The sequence below is a fragment of the Tupaia chinensis genome, unplaced genomic scaffold (genome assembly GCF_000334495.1).
Source record: "Tupaia chinensis unplaced genomic scaffold, TupChi_1.0 Scaffold000276_2, whole genome shotgun sequence".
NCBI lineage: Eukaryota > Metazoa > Chordata > Mammalia > Scandentia > Tupaiidae > Tupaia > Tupaia belangeri.
This window is the reverse complement of record NW_006159759.1, coordinates 2,803,038-2,828,651: the sequence shown is the minus strand read 5'-3', so window position 1 is coordinate 2,828,651 and position 25,614 is coordinate 2,803,038. Positions and strand designations below refer to the sequence as shown.

The 25,614-nt window shown below is 37.0% G+C and overlaps 1 protein-coding gene across 1 annotated transcript in view; it reads left to right on the top strand.

Moving 5' to 3' along the window:
• The window catches only part of CNTN5 (contactin 5), a 515,333-nt gene that overhangs the window by 127,688 nt on the left and 362,031 nt on the right, over nt 1–25,614 (top strand). The window contains exon 6 of the mRNA XM_006150105.2: nt 11,062–11,265. Coding sequence (XP_006150167.1) covers nt 11,062–11,265 — 204 coding nt within the window. The remainder of the gene's footprint in view (nt 1–11,061; nt 11,266–25,614) is intronic.

Here is a 25,614-nt window from a genome sequence, read left to right as displayed (position 1 = left end):
GATCGAATTTACAACTCAATACAAATTATTTTAAAACCCCTTAGCAAAGCAAAAAAATTAGGCTGCATTTTTAAAAGAGTTAACAATGACCTTTATATCTAGACACAGGGCTCCTGGGATAAAAATGCCCTCCATAGTGTGAAGCAGTCCCCAGAGAACATAAAAATAGCTACTGTCACCCAGTTGGTGTAATCCTTGAACTCCAGAACTTGAAATTCAATAGCTCAGAGCAGCTTAAGTTGTGGGTCATGAGAGAATGCTGGTTTACTAATGTTTCTAATATAAATAATTTCTTCATCTTCTGCTTTGCTAAAGGTACTTTGAAATAAATGCACATAAAATTTTATTTCATCTTGGTGACATTATAATTTCAAAGCATAAATCTACATCTTTTGACTTTAGGTAACAAACATAAAAAAAAATACTTATCTGAAAAATCTTTAAAAGAGCACTAGTACTTTTATTCTTGATCAACAAAGATAACTAAAATTGTAATAATACAGCTTGCTTTGTATTAAGTTGTTTCATTTAAAACATATTATAAGTGCTCTCTCCTGCATTCTTCACACCATCTTTAAAAATATCTTGATTCTTGGCACCAGCAGAGGGTGTAATGGCTATATCGCTGGACTCCCATGTAGTTGACCATGGTTCGAATCCCGAAGGTGCTTAAACTCATGCCAGGCGCATGTGTGCGTATGCCCAAGATCCCAAGAGGAGAATGGAGGAGAAAGGACTGTGGCATGGCCATTTCCCCTGGGGAGGGATTTCTCACTTTCTGGCTCTCTCTTTCTTTCTTTTTGGAGAGGTTTTTGCCATAGGGCGCATGTACTCGCCAGAGAGACAGTGAGAGACAAAGAGACAGAAAGCGAGAAATCACCCCCCAGGGGGGATAGCCATGGCACAACCCCTTCTCCTCCATTCTCCTCTCGGGATCTTGGGCATGCACGCACTCGTGCCCGGCGTGAGTTTAAGCCACCAGGTCTGGGACTCGAACTGCTGTCGACTACACGGGAGTCCAGCAACATAGCCATTTTGCCAACTGCTGGTCCCCATATTTCTCTGTTTCTGTCTGTCTTTCTGGTGAGTGCATGTGCCCTGTAGCAAAAACCTCTCTAAAAATAAAAAAAATAAAAATAACTATCTATCTATCCATCTATCTATCAATCTATCTTGGTTCTCTCAGTATTAACCAAGAATCAGAGAGCTTTATTTTATTGTTACTCTCATGATTCCTACCTATGATTGTGTTTTATAGATAAAACTTCTGGCACTTGTATTAATTAAATCCACTTGTGAAAGGTACAAGATTAACCTGCATTGTACAAATTCTGCTTTATACCTGGTAGTTTATCTTGAGCTAGTAGCTACCTTTATGCAATATCCCCTACAGGTTAACTACTCTAATTTATGTAGCTTGTATACTGCACAACACTGCCATATAATATAGACATTACTATCCCATTTTATAAATCTACGGTTTATAGAAGTCAGAATACAATAACTGAAGCAGTATGATGTTGTAATAAAATATAGGTCATAGGTCTAGAGCAAATCAGACATATTTGAATTTTCCTCTGTCTCCTATTAGCTGTGATTTTCCACTAATTCCTCTACCTGATTGAGCCTCAGGCCTTTGATGCTAAAGATAATTATAATGATAATAATAACTAACTACATGTATTTCTGTAGAACTGAGCTTGTATGTAATATCTCATTTAAGTTCTCTTTCCTACATTAATTCTGGTTTACAGACTTAGAAAATTAAGGCTTCAGAAAAATTCAATTGCTGATCCCCAAATCATGTCACTGGTAGGTTACACAGCCATCTGGAAATCTGGTCTTTGTGACTCCCAAGTCTGTGCACTTATTTAATTCTGAAGCCAACTTCCAGTATGGGGACAGTGGGGAGGACAGGGTGGCATAAGAACTAAGTGAAATAAATTCGTGAAGAGTGTTACTCATAATAAACTCTCCAATTAGTGTCTTTTCCAGCCTCATATTTTTTCCTCCATAATCCCAGACAGTGCCTCATATATAATATTGGGTTGTCGGAAAAGTCCTGATGCATTTTTGCACTGAAAAAATATGTCATGACTTTTCCAATGACCCAGTAATTTATCACTACATGTTGATATTCCGGTTGTTTTGATCTAAGCTTCCACCTCAAGTCTAGAAACCAGAATGATTTTTTATATGGTCCATTTAATAATTTGAGCTGCCAAATCAGCTCTCTCACCAAAATGTCAATAAATATGTTCAAGCAGAGACCAAATAACTGCCCATCCATGAAGCTATTAACCTAAGAAAGAGATTGGACTATCTTAAAATTTAATGTCCCTTCAGCTTCTAAGATTTTACCTAACATTCCCTGCAGAATAAATTATGTAAATACATCATAGTACCTTTGTAATACTGACCATTTCTCTTTTATTAATTGATAGTCCGTTCTAGGTCTTTGAAACTGCTTACGTTATTTCTATTGTCTGTGGTCAGCCAACGTCAAGCATCCTGTTTTACTTATAGTCTCAAGACCCAAATAAATTTATTTAGATCTTATAAAACTTACAGTTGAGATTTAAATAAGAAAATAAACTCACTCATGTTCTTAAAATTAAAATAAATTTATATAAATTCACATATAGATTATTTTTATTCTAACTATTCACTTTTCACCAAAGATTTACTAAACAACTACCCACTAGAGGTACTGTTGGGTTATAAAGATATAGTGGTGAGGAAGGTAGATTTAATCTCTTCCAAGAGTATTTGACATAGCTAATCATGACATTTTTCTATTATAATCAAGGTACATTTCAGCAATGTAAAAATATGTGTTCTATTAATTTCAGGTTGTATTCTGTTATGCTCAATAGTAATGGATAATTAATTGGACAATCCTCTATTATTTCTTTCATGATGTCACTAATTCAAGAATCTAAAGTGGTACTATCAACTACAGACTTTCTAAAAGGAAAATAACTATAGTGTCAATTTTTAGAACCTTATTATTTCTACTAGTACCTTACTAAGTTCTCATTTTTGAGTGTGTTCACCTCAGTTAAGTCATCAAAAGTGAGAGGAGAGGAATCATAATGGATTATGGAATTTAAAAAACCCTGGATATAAGGAAATTCGCAAATATTCAAATCCCATGTATTCAAAGCAGCATCAGTAAAATCAATATAAATATAGAAAACTACAAATGCAAGACAAGCTAAAAACTATACTGAAAAATACATTTATTATAATAAAGACCAAATTATAATCATAATTAGTTGACAGATTTCATGTTGTCACACATTATAGGAATAACCAGGAAAGGATAAGACCTGATATTTTGCAAAATTTCACTAAATGAAAATTTAACCACACATCATAAAGTTGAACATTTGATAGAAATAGTAAAGCTTCTGGTTTTTACACTTTCTTTGGGCAGCTGACAGGGATAAAGAAAACAGGCTTCCTGGGAAAGTTGCATTACTCATTGGGTCAGTGACTGACTTGAATGCTATATCCATTGTGTTCTCTCCAAATCCTTTGACCCACAGCCTCTTATATGTACACATACTATTAGGAAGAAAAGTAGTTATTTCTCAACTTGTAGTTATATTAAAGAATGTTAAAGTGAATCGTGTATGATTACTCACCAAAATCGTTTTCAAGGACTTCGGAGAGTCCAGTATGCAGTTTCATTGCTCTTTTGTTATACTTTTTTCCTTAATAGCAGTGCTCTTATGAGAAATGAACACCATTGCCCATACAGAGACTCTTGCTTTTATATCCTGTAGATGTGAAAATATATCATTTAAGTAATCATCTTATTTGTCAGGGGAGCAAAGACAGGATTGTCTGTTTTGTGACACTGAATCAATTACAGCAATTGTGTTGAAAGTCTGCAATGCATAAAGCCATAAAACCTGGACATTCAATTAGAACAAGAGATAGATAGAGCCGACCTGGAGATTTTCCCACGACCAAAATTTAGAGATGATGAGTAAAATAAAGCAAATACAATCTCAAGAAACAGCTGGGTTCACAAGAAAGCAAAGGAAATTTCCAGATGTCAGAAACAAATAGGAACTAAAATCCACAGCAGAATTTTTGGGTTAATCCTGAGGAGAGCTTAGCAATAAGGTGGATTGTTTGTATGCCACAAAAATAGACCTTAAAAGTCTAGGAGCTTCAGGATGAATGATCATGACAAAGCAAAAGACTTGTCTTTGGGTCTGCATGAGACTGCAAGTTGGAATAGTGATGTCTGCAGTAAACGAGGTCTCAGATGGGCTATCTCTTTAGTGAGCTAGAATGGCTCCCAAGGCTCACAGCAGAAGCCAAAAAGAAAATCCCATGACAAATCAAGGCCTACACATATAACATCAAAAATACTCTAGTGAAATTTAACATAAAAATTGATACCATGTGAGTATGTCCCAGGTGGGGAACTTGGTACAAACCAATGCAAAAAACATGCTCGAGGGGGACTTTAACAACCTAAGATACTAAAGATAATTCAAAAGGAGTTATGGCTTAGGACCAGACAGTGGCACAGTAATAAAATATGATACTCATGCAAGGCAATTCACATGGGAGGGTTCCTGATTCAAGTTCAAAGACCTCACTGAATATGTCAAGCATATATGTTATGTGCCTATAATCCAATACTGGCTGAAGACTGGTGATGTCTGTGGTGCTGGAATCCTATTGCGAGTATGCACGAACTCTCTTGCTAATGGAATAAGTAACTAAATAAACATTTTTGAAAAGCGGTTATTACTGGCTAAAATAGGGAGTACTTACTGAAGGACCATGCTAAAAATGTCTAAAACGTTTTAAATTGTTTTAGCTAAACATTATATTAAAAAGGAGACAGAAGGGCTAACAGGTAGTGTGGTTGTTAAGGTGCTGGAATCCACATGGTCAGCTCTGTGGTTAAGGTTCTGGACCTTGAAAAACATGCCAAGTACATATGTATGCATGCATTCCCAAAATCATGACAGGAGAATGGAGGAGAAAAGATTGTGGCATGTCTAACCCCTCTGGGTGATTTCTCACTCTTTCTTACTCTCTCTCTCTTGAAGTGAGCAAACATGCCCTATGGCAAAAATATAAAAAAAAAAGGAAACAGAAATTGACTAATCATAGTTGACTAAATAATCTAAATATATTCTGAAATGAATAATACTATTAATTACCATTTAATGAATCAGTCTGCATTGAATATTTGTAAGGACCAAGGTAATATACAAATACATTTGAAGTTGAAGTCTATGATCCCAGAGCCAACTATATTTTATTATCTTTCTGAATTACAATCCTCAGACTATGATACTGTACTAAAAATAACTGTATACTTATTTTTTATGATAGTAAAAAGCATTTGAGAAGGATATTAAATAGATGTTAATAGATAATAGAAAACTTCTAGGAGAAAGTAAACATGGATCTTAAAAGAAAAGATCCCTCAGTTCAATATTTTCATTTTTGCCATGAGAAGAAAATCATCCAAATTCAGGTTGTCATCTTTTCCTATATATTTCATTTCTACTTATATTTGTCTTGGAATTATTAAATGCTTTACTATATGAAACTAAAAACTTACTTGAAGAACTAAATAAGCATTTTTGATCCCTTATTTACACATTTACCCACAATATTTGAGAAAATGTCAATTTTGTATATTTTTTTCTACTTTAAAAATATTCTGCAAAACATTGACTAACAAATATTATCAGTGTAACAGAAATAATATTTCAAAGCGGGCCAGCCAGTGGAGTGGTATTAGGGCAGCTGGACCCCACATGGACTGCTATGCGGTTTGGATCCCAGACGAGGTGGCTTGAGGGACACACAGCGAGCATGTGTGTGTATACTAGTGCCTAGAATCCCAAAAGGAGATTGGAGGAGAAGGGGTTGTGTCATGGCAATCACCCCTTGAGAGCACTTTCTCATTTTCCTTCTCTCTTGTGCTCTCTTTCTGATGAGTGCATGTGTTCTATAGCAAATTTAAAAATAGTAATAATAATAGCTTTTAAATCTTCATTTCTTTCTTTTCCTCCAAAATTCAAGTAACATAAACCAAAAATAACTGAAATTCCAATAAAATCTAATCTAAAATAAAAGACAAAACTATTTAAGTGACTGAGTTATGTGCAAACAACAAATGAAACTTTCATCATAACAAGTAGAAGAATTTATATTGTTAAATGTGGAAAGTCCTGACATGTGAAGTTTATTTGAACAGTGAGAACAGACTAATGTTTTTCAGTTTTACTATATGGGCTTCCTTTGAGCAAAACCATGTGAATATTTTTAATAAATTCTTAATAAAACACCAGGGCCAGACAGTGAAGCTGTAGTAAAAATGCAAGGCTCAAGAGGTAATCCCACATGGGAAGTTTCTCAATTGAAGTCCAGAAACTTCCCTGACTATGACTAGCACACATTTGCCCATGATCCAGAGCTGGTTGAAGGTGGCATTAAGATCCTGTTGGGAGTGTGAGCTCTCTCTCTCTCTTTCTGCCTCACTCATGGATGAAAAAATTAACATTGTTTTAAATCAGACATCAAGTGGACCAAAGGATTATGGTAACTATAAAAGCAATTTGCCTTATTTTAAATTTCTTGATGTATGCTCGTGTGTGTGTGTGTGTGTGTGTGTGTGTGTGTGTGTGTGTATTATTAATACAGCTGTGAACTAATACAATATAGTATTTCAAGTCTCACAACTGTATATTCCTTGAAAGTAATACAGATTAACTAAATTTTGCTTAGAATCAACATTCATCTCATCATTGAAATTTCTGTGGAAAACAAATTAGATAACATTTAAGTATCCCATATTCTTTCAGTGTTATTTTAGGTCCCCTTTACTATTATTCTTTTATTTCAAAGGTGCACATAGAATGTTCCCAACCTAATCATTTTGAGAGTTAACAATAACAGAAATGTTATTTTTTTCATACTTTATGGATACATATTGGGTGGAAAGTTCTAAGCTATAGTCTCTTGTTCAAAAGTTTATAAAATAGGTGATGCTATTCCTATTTTATAAATGAGAAAGCTAAACTTTGAAGAGTTCATAAAATAGTTGATTAACTTGGGGCTGGCAGGTGGTATAGTGGTTAGGTGCTGGACTCCCTCATGGCTGACCACAGTTTGAGTCCCAGATGAAGCAGCTTGCCTTCTCACTTTCTCTCTCTTTTTCTCTCTCTGACCAAAATAAAAATAATAAACATGAAGAGAGAGTTTTGCTATAGGTCATATATGCTTGCCAGAGACAGAGAGATGGAAAGTGAGAAATCACCCCCCCACACACTGTGGTGGGGTGGTCACATTGTAATCCTTTCTCCACTCTCTTCTCAGGATTTTGGGCATGCATGCACATGCACCGAGCATGAGTTTTAAGCTGTTGGGTCCGCAACTTGAACTGCAGTCAACTACATGGGAGCACAACGACATAACCTCTATTTCATCTGCTGGTCCCAAATAAAATATGACTGAAACTGATGGACTAAAGGATGTACAAACACAAGAGATCGGTGTGAATGCCAAATGTGGTGTGTGTGGAGGAGTGGGGCCTAGGGAAGGACATTTGGAGGAGGGATACGGAGGCAGAGCATTGACGGGGTGGGGAGGTGTGGTGTTATATGTTGAAGATATTTAGATCAACTGGACAGGGGAGAAATGTTCACATATTGAAATGTTCACTTTGTAAGCTAAATAATGTGATTGAATGTATAAAAAAATAAATAAAAATAAAAAACCTGATCAACTGAAATCACCCCTAAGTAGCCAAGTCAATATTTGACTGCAGTGCCTCTGGAAGTCCCAAAGAACTGAAGCACAAGTGGAAAGTAAACTAAATGAATAGAACAGGATTTGTGTGTGAGAAAACAAATGGACAGAAGGAATACTAGTTGTAATGTTCATCAGTTGTTTGCATGGAATATACTTTCCTAAGCTAGTGTCTATAAAAATGGTTCTGATTTTTGTCAGGAGTTAGACTATGTCTTTTGCAAGGTTCTTTCTCCTCCAAAGGGTGAATAGAACTGAGATGCAAGGAGTTTGGAAAAGATGTGAGGCACTGTTGTCATGTTGTTCACTGGCTGAGTTCACAGGGAGCTCACAGAGGTCTTAGTAGCACTTTCAGAGCACTTCCTTCCTCTTGGAGTTTGTAAAGCACCTACAGAATGCTGACAGAGTGCTTCCTCCCTCTTGGAGCTCATGTGAAGCTAACTAGTCAAAACAACGCAGAGCTGAGCCAGGCTAGCTAGCTAGCTGACCAGGTGCTTAAAGGGGCTGCAGACAATAGTGGCTCATTGGCAAAGACAAACTTCCACACAATGTACATACAATGATATAAGCACAATCACACTACAACAAATGATATCAGTTGTTTATCCTGTGGCCTCCATTCATGATAATATAGGAATTGAGGGAGCCAGACTAAACTATCCTGACTCCATTTTTTTCTTTTCACTATGACATCCCCTTTTATTTCTTTAATGTGACAGAGGACATGTACACTCACAGGAAGGGGCAGGGGAGGAGAGAGATGGAGAGGGAGGAATTGAGAAAGCACCCGCAGTGGGGAATGGTCATGCCACAATCCATTCTCTTCCATCTCTCCACCCTTTTGGGATTTGGGGACATACACACACAGATTCCTTGGATGTTACACAAGCCACTGGGTCCAGGACTCAAACCACACAGTTAACTGGCAAATTTTTCAAGCCACTGGATCTGAGCCTCAAACCATGTGATCAGCCAAGTGAGATGCCACCAGCTGGCTCCAACCTCGACTTTCATAAACACAAACTTGTGAAAATTAATGAATTACCTTTGCAGAACACATTGTATCTGTTGTAAATTAACATAAAACATGAAATAGTAATAGATTGAAACTAATTTTATTCTACATTGATTCACCCATTTATAGTTTTGAAATTAGTTACATTGACTTCCCATATGGTTGGATTATCTTCAAGCCTCTGATTAAGTCATCTAGAAAGTCGAGTAAATGCTACACTCCCCATTTGAATGTGGGTGGGGTCAAAGCTATGAAATTATTTTTGACAGTTATGGCAGGAGAGACAGAAAGAAAAAGAACTAAAGAAAGAGATAAAGAATTGAAAGACAGTCTTCAAATGTTTAAAATCTCAAATCATCACTAGTCTTACTAACAAATAATTCTGGGGAAAAGAGACCTTGGGATCCATTTGTTCACTTAGAACATATGTAATTCTAATCTTTACAGAGATTTGAATAGATTGGACTTCATATTAAGATGTACAGCTTTCCTTCCAATGTCTCTAATTGAGTACCTAATAATCTGTCAATTTAATCTGTCATAATTAAAGTCCCGGTTGGACTACACTCACATCTCTGTAGAACGCTCTTTTTTCAGTCTTGTCATTTCAGTCAAGGCAAATACACTCTTCTAGTTGTTCAGTTGTATAAGGCCCAAAACCAAAGTTTTTGACATTTTTCTTACATTTTGTAATCTGCCCATTAGCAATATCTGTCAATGCTTCTGCCACATTTTTACCAAGAATAATCACTGTTCACCATTTTTCCAGAACTGTCACTGTCACTGCCATTCTAGTGCCATTCTAGTGCCATTTCTATCTTTCATGGGTATTTTGAAATAAAAAGGTACTTCTGGAAAAGTATAAATAGGTGAAGAATTTAGGTCACATTGGTGGTTATCTCTCCACGCATGCAATCTCCCATTTCTTTGCAATAGTGGCTTTAATGTGGGACTTTGCCCCCTTTCCAGAGTCAAAGCCCATTCTGGCTGTATGCTTTTGTTTTCCAGTAACATATCCCTGATGACCTGTTTGTGCCATTTTATTAACTACCATTTTTTTAATAAAAAGAAAGATATAAAAAAATAAATAAAAGGTAAATGTTAAAGATAATAATACTTAATGTTAACAAAAGAATGTGCCCTGTCACATGCTACTGGGAAGACCATATACGAAGGTCATTTGGCAACATGCATCAGAAGTCATTTGAACAAACGTGCCGTTGACGTGCTGCTGCCCTTTTAGGAACGTATGCTAAGATGTGTGGGTGTGTCCTCGGGCGTGCACAGCGCCATGTGTGGTGGTAAAAGCTGAAACACCTTGTGGTACTCAGAAATCACAAGCTTACTTTCTAACCTAGGTGTCTTTCTTTCCCTCATTGGCTGTAGCATAAATCAAGAGTTAGATTTTCTATTCCTTTTTATTGTTTGTCCTAGTTATTTTATTAAAGTTCAATTTAAAAAAAAATGAAAAGTTAACTGCTTTCCCTCTTCTCAGTCCCTGGTTGGTCTTCACTGTGTTGCTTCTGTGTCCAGCACTCAGAGAGAACCTTTAACATTAACATACAAATTCACATATCCTTCTTAGCTTCGTCACTCTTCCAGTACGATACTTTAGTTTTCTTCATAGTACTTACTGCTTCATATATACTTCTCTGTTGGCGTGTTCTCAGTTTTTTTCAACTATAATGAATTCTTTTCTTTTTATACTTAGAACAATGTCTGGCTTGTAGTGACCTTACCAAGATTTGGCGAATAAACCAATAAAATAATGTAGCTCAGATGTCTCCTAACTCAAGAAGTTTCCATTGACTGATGTAATTGCTCGGTGCTCCTCCCCCATGCCTTGTTTACAATAAAAATAGAAGTTTCTACTTAGTCCACATTGTTTCATAGGTGTAAGTAAATCTTGCTCATGAAATTGATCTTTGGGAATGAGAAATGGTCTCTCTTTTCTTTTTATTTTCAGTGTTATCATAGCACTGAGTATCTAATACACATTCAATACACATCGGAATTGAAAGAATGAATGGATAAAGACTAAGCATCAGTAAGAAATATTTTAGCTCTTTCCTGTAGTCATTAAGAATAGCAGTCCTCTGGATATGAAATAATAAACTATATAGATATTTGGGTCAGATTCGTGTGGCCTTGCAATATATCTAGTACTTAGGAAAGACTTTGTTGCTTAAGCTGTGTCTATTAGTGAAATAATCTGTGTCTTTCAACACCTGAATTTTGTGTATTTTCAGAGATCATCTACAGCTGGGTATTTAACGAGTTCCCATCCTTTGTGGCGGAAGACAGCCGGCGGTTCATTTCCCAGGAGACAGGCAACCTTTATATTTCGAAAGTCCAGACATCAGATGTTGGCAGCTATATCTGTTTGGTGAAAAACACAGTGACAAACGCTCGCGTGCTTAGTCCTCCAACGCCACTCACTCTCCGTAACGACGGTAAGCCGTGTGGCCCAGGTTAACGTGGTTAGCCGTTTCAGATAGAAAAAGCAAAGATGTAATAGCGTTTGAGCAACTGAGCCTTCTACGTGTGAAATAAAAAGGCACTTGCCTTATTTAGAAACTACACTTTTAGTCTGAGGTTATACATGCCTTCGAATAAAAGTTAGGACATAGGAAAGTGATGATCCATGGATGAGAAATATTCACCATAATGCTACTCTAATGCCAGAAAGGGAGAAAGAGCCTGAAAAGAACTGTAATAAAGACTCCGCAGTTCCTTTCTTTGCTCTGGAGTGCTCCCATAGAGCATATGTGTATGAACTGCAAGGATTTTATGGGTTCACTTTTCATTACATTTTTAGTTTAGCAGGCTTTAAATGGAATGTTCAGTTTTTAATACTTCATGGTATAGTTATAATTGTTATTATTACTTTTCCAATAATAGAAGCAGTTGGAACTTTAACTTTTAAGTGTAATTCAGGCAGAAGTGATGATTCTATACTTACGGGTATTGCTATCTAAAGTACCTTCAAATTTAAACACCTCATTTGTATTTATAGACATTTACAGTTAAGCATTGCATTAAATAAGTCAAGCACGATATTACAGTTGATATATGATATACAGCTTGCTCTGTCATGCAATAAAAAAAATCTGTGAAGGCACTTTGAAGAAGTGAGTTTAAGAATCCTGATTGATTTGGAGGTTTAAAAATGTAATCTCTTTCAGTATCGTTCTTTTACATGCTTGATTTTAGAATATATGGTACTGAAATGTATGGACAGAACTATAAGATTTTTGCTTACCACAATTTCTCTTCACTTATATGTATATATAAACTACAAAGTCTCTGAGACTTGGTAAAGTGTGTGTGCATGTGTGTGTATATATATAAACATATATACAGTATTTTATATTATATATTATACTAATAATCTTATCACGTACAGAATACCATGTAATAGATATTTTAGAGATTACAAAGCCAATATAGAGAGATAAAGGGACCTATGAAAAGTTGATTAGAAGCATGGATGAATGCGTGGGAACAAGGATTGAAAACTGGGAGACCATTTCAGGGGTTGTTGAAACTAACCAGCCAAAAGGCACTAAGAGACTGAACGAAAGCAGTGATAGTAGCATTGGAGGGCAGGGGACATGACTAGGATACTAAGGAGGTAGAATTGCTAGGGTTTGGTGATTAATTAAATATGAGAATCTCTAGTAGGTGGAAGCTAGCATGTAAAACAATTTCAGAGCTTTGGCATAGTGCATTGAATGCATGATGATTCTCTTCACCAGAAAAGATAACGGAAGTGGGGGAATAAATGGAGGAGAGGGTGAACATGAGGTATTCAGTCTTGGATATAATAAGATGACACAGTCAGGGGAAATCAATGTGGAAAAAATGCAGTCGGCATTCAGATGTATATTCCTAACACTCATAAAAGAAGGACTAGAGAAAGAGATTTAAGAGTCACTACTGTGTATTCCAGCATTGTAAGTTAAAACCATGTGTGCATATATATATATATTGCTAATTTCAAAATTGTTTAAGAGTATCTGTAGGCTGAAATTGGAAAAGGAAAACAAATACACTTTTTATACAACTTATCTAATTAAAAGCTTGTAATTAAGGTAGTTCTCTGCTCTTTTCATTAAATTCCTAAGTATTTTCTCATTGATAGCTTATTAATTTAAAACATCCTTGTTAGAAAAATCAGCATTTTGCTCATTTTAACTGCTCATTATTATTAACTGATAATTAGTGCTATTTACATTATTCATATGTATTAAGATATCTCACATTTGTATAATCCCTGAGATTGAGGGGCTCTTCCACCTTCTCATGACAAAAATGACCTCTCTCTACACATTGCATTGACCATCACAAAATAGAGTAGCTTGTGTGTAAGTCAGAATCCAAAACTGATGATAACAACCTTTGCTAGTAAAAGTTCAGTATTTATTTGCTACAATCCTTGCCCTTAATAGATCAGGTGTATCATTTTACTTTCTACCTTCCATGTTCCAACATTACAAGAGTTAAGTCCTTTCCTGTATATAAATTATCTTGCCCCTCTGTCTTTTATTGCTCTTGTTTGGCAAATACCCAACCCCAGTGAATTCAACTATAATCTTACTTCCTGACTGTCTAGAGAATCCAAGGGTTGCCTTAAAAATTTACACCCACCTTGGGCTTGTGAACACCAACTTCAGATATTGCCCCTCATTCCTATTAAGTTTCTGTGGATGGGTAATCTGCTACTCTCAAAAGTTTCTTGAAGCTTTTCTGCTTTCCTTAAACTGAATTGCTCCGCTACCACCACTTCAAAAATAAACCAAAAACTATATAATTTATCAGATTTATTTTCCTAGTAAGGAAATTCAAGTCTACTGTGTGTTTTTTTATACCATTCATTTGCCAGCCTATTCCAATAGAGCCACCATGCTTTCCTTCCTGGTGTTGGGACAAATCCTTCCATCCCTGACCATTGTTGATTGCCATTCCCTTGGGCCTTTTCATAACAGCACACTATTACCCACTATTTCTTATATAGCCAATGCTATGCAGCTAGAAAATACTTTTTAATTATCATATTAATTGAATTATCTGTAGCAGATGACATAGTTAACACTTTGCTGTTACAGATATCTATATTTTCAACAAATCATTTGAGAATTAATATATGAAAGGCTCTATAAAGCTAACATAAATAAATAAAGCAAAATCTTTTTAAAGTTAACTTCAGACTTAAAAAAGAACAGGTGGGGGACATCTGCTAATTTCAATTACATCATTCAGTGATAGCCTTACTTTTTTTTAACTAAAGAAGTTAGAAAATTCACTATTCTTCCTTCTGTAAATTACCTAAGCCTATTGTTTCATTGTTATTTCTCTATTGTTTTTTAATCAAAGTTACACATCCATATTAATGTAGTAATCTAGACATCTCTCCTTATTATTAAGTACCAGTTTCTAGAGCCAACCTTGTAATTTCTGTTACTTTTTCTTTATGAGATACTCATATAATACTAGAAAATAATTACACTTCTTAATCAAGTTTAAACAGTGACTGTTTACTACTGTGTATAAGTATACGTATGTGTTTATAAACTCCTGTTTAATTTTTATATATCTTTATAGTTTTCTATTGCTTACCTTTTTAACTTTGAAAATTTAGTTAAATATCTACTGTTGCATTAACACTTGAAAATCTTAATTCTTTCATGAAATGAGAATATTTTATCTCAATTTTTTTACTTTCCTAAACAACCTTTGTGTCCTTCACTTGTATTCTACTTTGATTTTGGCCTTCTCTCCTACAAATACAAATAAGTCTTCCATCTTTTTCCACAGGCTAATCTAATTACTTACAAATAATTACTATATGTTTATCATTCAATATCACATTATTCCAGGTTTTTATACCAGTTCTTAGATATGTATGCTGTACTGGCTATATTTTCCATAATAGACAAAACACTAAATTGAATATAATGTAAAGGAAAATAAGCCTAAAAACATTAGTAAAATTGTGATAATATTTTAGATGTAGCATCTCTTCCAAATATGCTTAAAAGAATTAATAGTTTAGGTACAGGAGGTGGCATGGTGGTTAATGTACTTGATTCTCACATGGCCACCTGTTGTTTGAGTCCCAGACCGGCACCTTAAAAATCATGCCTGTCATGTGTGCGTGCATCTCCAAAATTCCTAGGGAAAAGTGGAGGAAAAGTTATTGCAGAGTAGCCATGCCCCCTAGAAGAATGATTTCTCACTTTCTGTCTCTGTGTCTTACTCTGTCTCTCTCCTGTGAGTGCACACCCCTATGACAAAAACCTAAAAATTGGGACCAGCAGATGGTATAATAGCTATGTCACTGGACTCCTATGTAGTTGACCACGGTTTGAGTTCCAGACTTAGTTACTTAAAATTCACGGGCATGCATGCCCAAGATCCGGAGAAGAGAATAGAGGAGAAGGGTTTTGCGGCATGGTCATCCCCCCTGGGGGTAATTTCTCACTTTATGTCTCTCTGTCTTTTCAGTGACCACACGTACCCTATAGCAAAAATCTCTCTCTCAAAAAGAAAAAAAAAAGTTTAGTAGTGTTCAGACATAAATGTCAAATTTAGAGGGAATTGATGTGATTTAAAAAAATCTAGAGGATATGAAATGAGAAGAGAATTTAGTTAGGATCAGGCTTCAAATGATCCACATTATACTGGCAGGGTAAATAGTGAAAATTCTACAAAAGTAATGAGGAAAAGGCAGAGAGAAAATATGAAAAACAGTAGAATGTAGAAGGAAGTCAAGGGAAATGGATGTTTGAACAAGAAGTGAGCATGTAACACAAAGTGGTAGACCGAGTACATGTGTTCGTTACCTGTCCCCCTTCTGTAACCCTACAAAAGCAAAGGAAGAGCAGTATTATTAAATGAGGCATCCTGATCTCTTTCTGGAAAATAAGGAAAGATAGGAGGAGTTAAAGGATTAAAGATGTAAAAAACAAAACAAAACAAAGAAAACCTAAAACCTAGATTAAGTTCAAGGGGTGTAAAGAACGGAACGAAGACCAAGTGCCCCATGGAAGCCTGAAGGTTTCTGAAATCAAAGCAAGCACTAAGGATGGATGTAAGAAATGGAACCGAACGAAGGGAAAGTAAGGTAGATATCGAACAACGTTTTCAGTGAAATGTTGGAATCTCTTTTCCTCCTTACCTTTACATGCAGCAAAACCAAAAGATTTGTCTCTTAATAATATATATGAGCTCTCCATGGGAAACTAAAGGGTGTGTTTTTGTCTTGTTTGTTTGCTTTAAGTACCAGAGGACTTCTGCATTTGTGAGAAAGTCAGGGAAAAAGCATCCCCCAATGGGGTGTGGTTAGAGCACAGTTCCTTCTACTGCATTTCCCCACCTTTTAAGAGATTTTGAGTGCACTCACACACACGTGCCTGGTGCGATTTTCCAGCCCCTGTGGCTGGATTCAAACCTTCATCAACCATGTGGGATCTGGCTTTCTTAACCACTTGTTTATGGGGCTGACAAAAAAGCTAAAGTTTTATCTTTAAATCTTTTTAAAAATGATTTATTTAATTTGAACCATTGTTGTTTTAACTTTTGCTATAGGACACATGCACTCACCAAAGAGAGACACAGAAAAAGAAAGAGAAAGTGAGAAAGCAAGTCACCAGGTCCAGGACTTGAACATGTGGGAGGCGGGGATGTGAAAGTCCAATGCCTTAACCACCATGCCACCTGCTGGTTCCAAAATGAAAGGTTTTAATGTGAGTTGTAACACCATAATAATCTTCTGACATTTGAGTGTCCACACTTTGACAGATAACTCCCTGCCCTCAACTCCAAGTAGAACCTGACCAGCAACACACCCATCCAGTCATGTCCCCCATACACACTGCAGAAGGCAACCAGTTCTACAGATACACCGTCAGGGGAACCTACACCAACTTCCAAATTTCTCCGCCTTAGTAATTGTATACAATTGTGAGTTAACAATCATTATTTTTTAAATTCTGCGCTTGGCCACTTTCCATAGCACAATGCTTGATCCCTGAGCATAGAGACCCAGATCCCACATGGCTAGCTACAATTCGAATCCTAGCCCTGGAAGCTTAAAAAACATGCTGAGTGCATGTGTTTGCATGCACCGTCCTAATGTGATGGAGAAATGGAAGATAAAGGATTTGAGCTGTGTGTGTGTGTGTGTGGGGGGGGTTCTCTCTCTCTCTCTCTCTCTCTCTCTTCCCGACCCCCCCAGAAGCACACATACCTTCTGACAATTAAAAATTCTGAGCTTACCAAGTGGTTACAAAATTGACACCAAAATAGTATGAGGAAAACTAGAAAATTTAAAAATTTACTCCAGGAAAGGGATAGATGGGACAAGTTTTTTTTTGTTGTTGTTTGTTTGGTTGGTTGGTTGTAGTTTTTTTTTGTTGTTGTTTGTTTGTTTGGTTGGTTGGTTGTTTTTTTTGGTAGAGGTTTTTGCAGTAGGGTGAGTGTGCTTTGTGCTTGCCAGAAAAAGAGAGGCAGAGACAGAAAGCGAGAAATCACATCCACCCCCACCCACCCCTCAGGGTAATGGCCATGCTGCAATCCTTTCTCCTCCATTCTCCTCTCGGGATCTTGGGCATGCACACACACACGCCTGACGTGAATTTAAGCCACTGGGTTCAACACTCAAACTGCGGTCTACCACATGGGAGTCCAGCGACATAGCCACTACGCCAACTGCTGGTCCCAGGACTAGATTGTTTTTAATTCAGAAAATTTCATATCACTATTTGAACTCTTCTTTTAAAAATATATAATTCAAAAGTATGCTCATAAGAAGAACACATTCTTGAATGTTTTTCTAAGTAGGTGGCACATATTAGACACTGGATCTGAAAATAGAAATAGAATATGATTGTGAATGAATCCATTTATCGCACCACAGTCAGCTGAAATTCTTGCTGGGTTTTACAAACCTTTCAGTGCAGGGACAGGCATTACAATGGATGTTTCTGCAAACCTAGCAAGCACTTCTGCAGGGATTTAAATATGAAAATTATGTTTAATCTGCTATGACCATAGAGTTATCTATAAAAATTATTTTAAGGACATTATGTCATTATACTTCTCTGAAAAAAAATGTAAAACTTTTCTGAAAATAATAGAAGATATATTCAGAGATGAAAATTTTCTTTTAAAGTACAAGCAAATTTTTATTTAATAGACTCTCTATTGTAGAAGGTATTGTCTTAGCATGAGTTCCTCTAAAGCAGAGTTTGAGTCAAAATTTGCTCCAGGTAGTTTAAGTTTGTCCTCAGAGAACAGGATTAACAAATAGGTTGAGCGTGAGAGGAGAAACAGTAAAAAGGGGGGCTGTATTATCAAGGTGACTGCTTTTATGAGCAACTGGAACTCTATCTCATAGGAGTGCCTTATAAAGTGTACTCAGAGGTCACCTGGAAGGATCTTTCAGGGCCTTTGATCTCCCATTTCTCTAGAGTGTCTCTAGAAGCAGTTTAACACCCCTGCACCTCCAAATTCCTTTCAAGTTGCAACTGCAAGACCAGCTTCAGTGGCATAGTCAGTAGCAAACCAAACTGCGGGACTAGACACCACGTGGTTGACCATGAATTTAGATCCCTGGCCAGTTGACTGAGTACACTGGAGATTTGCATGTGCCCAAGACCCTAACAAGCTGGAGGTCTCGGGGAAGGTATTGTGGCATGTTAAAACCATGCTAATAGTTTCTCTGTCTCTATCTCACTCACTCTCTTTTCTGAAGAAAATAAACTTTAAAAACATTACCACTTTTGGAACCAGCAGATGGTGTAATGGTTACCTTGCTGGAGTCCCACGTAGTTGACTGTGGTTGGAGGTGCAGTTCCAGGGACTTAAAACTCACGCCTGGTGCATGTGCGTGCATGCTCAAGATCCCAAGAGGAAAATGGAGGAGAAGGGATTGAGCTGCAGATCCCCCTTGGGGAGAAGGGGGTGATTTCTTGCTTTCTGCCTCTCTCTGTCTCTCTGGAGAGCACCCTATAACAAAAATCTCTCTTAAAAAAAAAATGTTACCACTTCATTAAACTACTTGTACCTACTCAAACCTGGTTGCAGTAGTAGTTACCGAAGTAAAACTGACCAAGATAATTTGAACTAGCATATAAGAAGTGAATGAAACACAGATAGTAGTTAGTGTAGATAATTTTCACAACCTTGGTACATTTGCTTACAGAAAGAAATTTCATTCAATACTCCTGTTAATGATCCCATGTTGATAGTTCATTTTCTAAAATAAAATTTGACTTTCTGTCATTTTTCTATTAATTCAGTAAAATGATTGCTTTCATTGTGTGTTGGGCCTTGTGACAAATGCATGGACATGTATCAAGCTTTTCAGAAGCGCATGAATTGGTTAGACAGATAATTCAGTGCAGGGCTAGGATAGATAAGTAACGAGTACTGCTGAGTAACTCCTCATAGAAATTCCTGACCCAGATGGCACATCAAAGAATGCTTCCTTGGGGAAGTAATACTTGAGTTGAGTTTCGAACGTATCGGCATTTTGTGACAAAATCAAGAAAGGGCACGAAGTATCCATTAAGTAGAAATATAGGATAGAAAGACCCTGGTGAAATTCCTTTTCAGTTCAGAATAACTAACAATGAGTGGATATGAAGATGGATATGAGAGGGCAAGACATTATACTGACATCCTTTTGGACCATGTTATCATCAAAGCAATGGCAAAGCTTTGGAAGATTTAAAGTGCATGAGCAACATGATTAGATATGCCTTTGCTGATGTGATGGAAAATTATCTTCAGGCATTCACTAATGTCTATTGCATACTTACTAGGTGTCAGATGTTTCAATGGGTACTGGGGATATGATAGAGGGCAAGACAACATGATTGTGTTTGTATAGTTTAGAATCTAATATTCCCCTAAACACTGACAAAGATTCTGTCTGTAACCTCACACCATTGGATCCTCCTGCTCACAATCTGCCCTGACAAGGTCTATCTCATTTACCACTGTGTTAAAAGCAAATCCAATTCCAAGCATTTGTAAGCAATACAGAATTTTTTTTTTTTTTTTGGAGAGGTTTTTGCTATAGGGCGCGTGTGCTCACCAGAGAGACAGAGAGATAGAAAGCGAGAAATCACCCCCCAGGGGGGATGGCCACGCTGCAATCCCTTGTCCTCCATTCTCCTCTTGGGATCTTGGGCACGCATGCACATGCACCCGGCGTGAGTTTAACCCACCGGGTTCAGGACGTGAACCATGGTCGGCTACATGGGAGTCCAGCAACATAGCCATTGTACTAACTGCTGGTCCCGAGAAAGAGAGTTTGTTTTTTTGTTTTTTGGGGGGGTTTTTGAGAGTTTTTTTTGCTACAGGGAGTGTGCGCTTGCCAGACAGACAGAGACAGAGAGACAGAAAGCGAGAAATCACCCCCCGGGGGGATGGCCACGCCGCAATCCTTTCTCCTCTATTCTCTTCTTGGGATCTTGGGCACATATGCACACGCGCTAGTGTGAGTTTAAGCCGCCAGGTCTGGGACTCAAACCACTGTCGACTATGTGGGAATCCAGCAACATAGCCATTACACTAACTGCTGGTCCCGAGAGATTTTTCTTACAGGGCACATGCACTCACCAGAGAGACAGAGAGGCAAAAACAGAAATCATCCCCCAGGGGGGATGACCATGCCACAATCCCTTCTCCTCTATTCTCTACTCTGGAATTTGGACACACACACGCCTCTAGGTCCAGGACTGGAACCATGATGTACTATGTGGGAGTCCAACAATGTAATCATTATGCCATCTGCTGGTCCTGGCAATATAGATATTTTTAATTTTAAATGTATTTATATTTATTCACTGTATATCATTGCAACATGCAAAACAAGTTTTCCCATCTAGAATACACTGTATTTTAGATACTACCATACATGTTATCTTCAACAAAAAATTTTTCATCTCTTGCTTTTTATATATTTTACTCCTTTTTTTCGCACTTGAGTCCCTTCCTTTGACCCTCTGCCATTTCCCACCCTCTCCCATACTGTTTCTGGTATCTGCAGTTGTTTTCCATGTTTTGTTTGTTTTGTTGTTTTTTTGTTTGTTTGTTTTACATTTTATTGATTCACAAAAGATAAACTAAATACTTTCCATAGTAAGTAGAGTTGATATAAAAATATCAATGAACACATGTCTGACTCTAGGCATAAAACTTGCCGAGTAGAATAAACATAGTATAAAGAAGCACCTAGCTGAGGCTATTTAGCTTACAGTAGTCATTAAGTAGATTTTTTTTTTAATTTTTTGTTTGTTTTTTAATGTATTTTTTCAATCTCAAGAAAAGCAGTTTTAGCTTTAAGAAATCAAAATCAAGAACTGTTAAGTAAAATTTCCTTACGACTTAAAGCCAGGAAAAAGGTTAGGATTCTATTCAAACATTTGGAAGATGCTAAAAATTCAAAAAAAACAGATATGGACAAAGCTAAAATCTAGGAACAAGTGCACTGTAATTTTCTTCAGAAACATTTTTTTCTCTCTTTATTCCCCCTTTATAAAAGAGAGGTATAAATTAACTTAGTTGCAAAAAGAGTAAGTTTAGTCTCAATTTGTTCTGTTTTTGGCAGAAAGCCCATGACAATACTAATTGATTTAGTTGGCTTGACTGGAACCCTTTATAAGGAACTTCAGATTGGACTCTAAAAAGGATACTGAGCCAAGTCAGGAATCCACCATCTGACTGTGCCTTTAAGTACTTGTTTTTTGGGCCTGTCAGGAAGTGACATTCTTTACTTACTGGCCAGGCAGAACAGTTTCTGGTACCAGGCAGATTTTTAATAATGGTTTAGAGGGTAAATGTTCTTTCCTTTCACATAACACAGCAGACTCTATTAAAACTCCCTTGTAAAGCTAGCCTGTGGCCTAAAAGTCAAGCTGGATCCCACAAGGCCAACTGCGTGGTTCAAATCCTAATGCTTGCTACTTGGCAAATATGCCAGGCACATGTGCCTATGTGCACAAAGTCCATACAATGCAGAGAATTGGAAGAGAAGGAATTACGGCATGACCACAGCCCATTAAGGTGTGCTTTCTCCCTCCCCTGCTTACTCTCTCTCTCTTTTCAGGGAAGATACAGCAAAACTGTCCAGAATCCACTACATCAGGGGCCAGACCTCTTCCTGTATAGATGGGATATTCCCCTACAGGATCACCCTCCTCCCTAAGGCAACATTCTACCTGCCCTTTTCCTGGGGCTATAGTTGTTCCATAGTGGCTGCCAAAAATTATTTTTAAAAGGAAGAAGAAAAGAAAGAATGAATGAACCAACCAAACAGGCCCTAGGCTTTGCTCCATCTAAAAAGTTAGTGCAAGGGAGAGAATAATTGAGTGATTAACTTGAAAAAGTCAGTGGGAATAGATTCAGAATGCATGCAAAGATTGACCTTTTATAGATGATTCTTGGAGAAAAGAGAAAGACTACAGATGTAGATCATCTATTTGGTGATAGAAAGTCTAATGGCTTTTTTTTTTAATTAGCTACAAGCACAGTAATAAGCTGCTGAATATATGTGTAGATAACATGTTTACTTTTAAGGCAGGAATTGTGTCAAGGAAATTACGCACAGAATTACCTAATTACATAATCCATGAGTTCACTTAATTAATTTACTACTAAATAATGTAGGTCCTAAGCACAATAAAAAAATATATTAAAATGAAGACTTTATAGGCTGAATAATGGCCATCAGAATGTCCCAATTCTAATTCCTAGAACAGAATATTGTCAGGACCAGTAGTTAGCGTAATGGCTATGTCACTGGACTCTCACGTAGTCGACCACGGTTTGCGTCACAGACCCGGTGGCTTAAAACTCACGCCAGGCACATGTGCGTGCGTGCCCAAGATCCCAAGAGGAGAACGGAGGAGAAGGGATTGCGGCATGGCCATCCCCCCTGGGGGGTGATTTCTCGCTTTCTGTCTCTCTGTTTCTCTCTGTCTGGCGAGCGCATGCGCCCTACAGCAAAAACCCTCTCAAAAAAAAAAAAAAAAAGTAGCCTTAGGATTAGGTCTCCCTGAATCTAAAAAAAAAAAAAAATATATTGTCTTACTTGGTTGAAGGAAATTGCAAATGCAATTAAGTTAGGCATCTTGAAATGAAACATCACCCTAGAATGTCTGGGCCAGCCCCAAATGTAGTCACAAGTGTCCTTAAGAGGGAGGCAGAGGGAAATTGGGTGACTGATGACCAAAGCAAAGATAGGAGTGATACATTTTGAGAATAGAGGAATCAAACCAAACAAAAAATGGTAACGGATGCAACTTTGGGTAGATGGTGTGGGGTTAAGGCTCTGGACTCCCATATGGCCAACCATGATTCAAATCCTGGACCTGGAGACTTGCTTTCTCACTTTTCCTATCTCTCTCCCTCTCTTTGATGAACACACATGCCCTATAGCAAATATAAATAATAAGTAAACGTAAATAAATGATTCTTAAAAATGCAACTTTATCTTTTTTTCTTTATTAATTATAGAATGTGCTCTAATAGGAGAGTGAGAAAAGCACCCTGCACAGGGTTTTATCTCACCACAGTCCCTTTCTTCCTGTCCGCCGACCTGTGTGATCCTGGTCACCCTTGCCTGTCCTGGTGTGTTCTCAGTTGAACAGGCTGGGGATTTGAACCAGAGTTGCCATGCAGGATCTGTTTCCTCATGAATAGTGCATTATCACTTCTCTATAGAGCTGGCTCATGCAGCTGTAGGAACTAGAAAAGGCAAGGAAAAGGATTTTCCTGTAGAGCCTCCAGAGGGAGGGTAGCCCTGCCTTAAAGGGCTGCCACCCTAATGTAAGTCTAGTGAATCATCTCCACTTGTTTTGCTCCAAAGCGCAGAGTGGTGTAGCAGTCACATGATTGCCTGATCAGTCTGTCACAGAGGAATGTGGCAACTGGAATAACTCAAGGAATTCCTCAGGTTTTCATTTTCTTCTCTAAGTGCTGCTCCTTGAATATTAAATGTCCTACCCTAAACTTAAGAGATCTTTTCATTTTCTAATCTGTATTCAGAATTTTCAAAATATGGGTAGTTTTAATGGGACTTAGAAAGTCTGTGACAAGAACACTCCTATTCAGATACATTTATTTATGCTAAAAGAGATGAATAATTATTAAAACTGTATGTCAAACTCTGCAGGGATATACAAACATATTTGGCTTTTATTAATCTTTTATTTATTTGCTGTGTCTTTCTGAAAAGCTTATAGTCTTGATATGAAACAAATAAAAACATCAAAGTATCACTGGATGATTTCTGAATAAAATGAATACTTCATATGTTTATACATCCTTGACAATCAGTCATTCCTCATAATTCAATTTGTCTTCAAGCAGACTTTAGAAAGCAATATAAACTTTTGTCTGTGGAAATAGGAATATCAAGAAAAACAGTGTCCATTGTTTCATTAACTCTCTCAAAGTGTCTTGATGTCTTTGAAGAATTAATTAGTGTTTACAAATAGTAAGATACATTTTCTAAATATATACCTAAATCAGACTTTTTCCTGATTTCCCAAATGAAAACCTGTCATTGTAATTCAGCACATAATTTCCTAAAGGACTGAAACTCGATAACTGGCATTATAACAGTGAATACATCACTCTTAAAGTAAGAAAGGAATGTGAACTCGGAGGTTTTTTTTCTTTTTCTTTTTTTTTTTTTTTTAGCAATGGGAGCAAATGCATATTCGGTTATGTTGAGCTGACTTCCTTTTCTGTTTGAAGATTTGTTAAGAGACTCCTCTCACTTTTTCCACAGCCATGCCTCTTTTCCTATTTAATTATCTCCAATTTGGCATTGAGCCTCACCACACTACTCAAAGTGTGTTCTCAAAATTATTCACATATCCGTTAATCAGATGCATCAGCATTTTCTCAGCTTTCATTTCTTGACCGCTTTCCAGTCCATTTATTCCAAAAGTATTTTCTTTCTTTTCTTGCTTAGCACTATGCCCTTCCGAGGAGTTTCATTTCTACCTCGCACTGTATTTCCTCTATCTACCCCTGAATGGATAATTTCATTGACCTGTCTGTGTGTCCAACCATACATTGTGTGATCGTTTACACTCAGCTTTGTCCCAGAAAAGGTTTAAGAAAAGTTATCCTTTTTGTTGTTGTTGTTGTTGTTTGTTTACTTATTTTTTTCATAAGTGAAAGAGAAACTTGTCTTCTCTGAGGTCAAGTGGGTCATCTGGTTCTTCTAGAACCTTACTCAACTGACACCAGACAGTCTTTGAGTGTGGCCTCTAAAGGCAGAATCCTTCAGGGAATTTTCAAAAAGAATGAATTCCCAAACTTTATTTAGAACCTGAATCTTCAAGTGCACCATCAGGACTCACCTAATGGAGCCATCCTGTTTGGCGTATGCCATTAGAAAGAAGACTGAGGAAAAAGGCGGTGTAAGATCTGCGTACAAATTGTCCTTACCCTGTAAATTCTAGGAATCTGCATTTTCCACAGAGGTCTTCAGATATTTCACGTATTCATGAAGTTGTCAGTAAAGCCATGACTTGCTTTTCTATGCAAAGATGTGTCATGACTTTCTGGACAACCCAATAGTACAATTGAGAACTAGTGAACTAATCATTATTTGCCAAGTTTTTATATTTTAAACCTGTTCATATTTTAAAATTTATTCTTCATACCAGATAGTGTCTCTAAACCCAAGGTTGATAAATGCTATCACAATATTACATTGGGGAAGCTATAACTAGGAATACAAATTTCAAGGTCTTCTGTATATTCCAATTCAG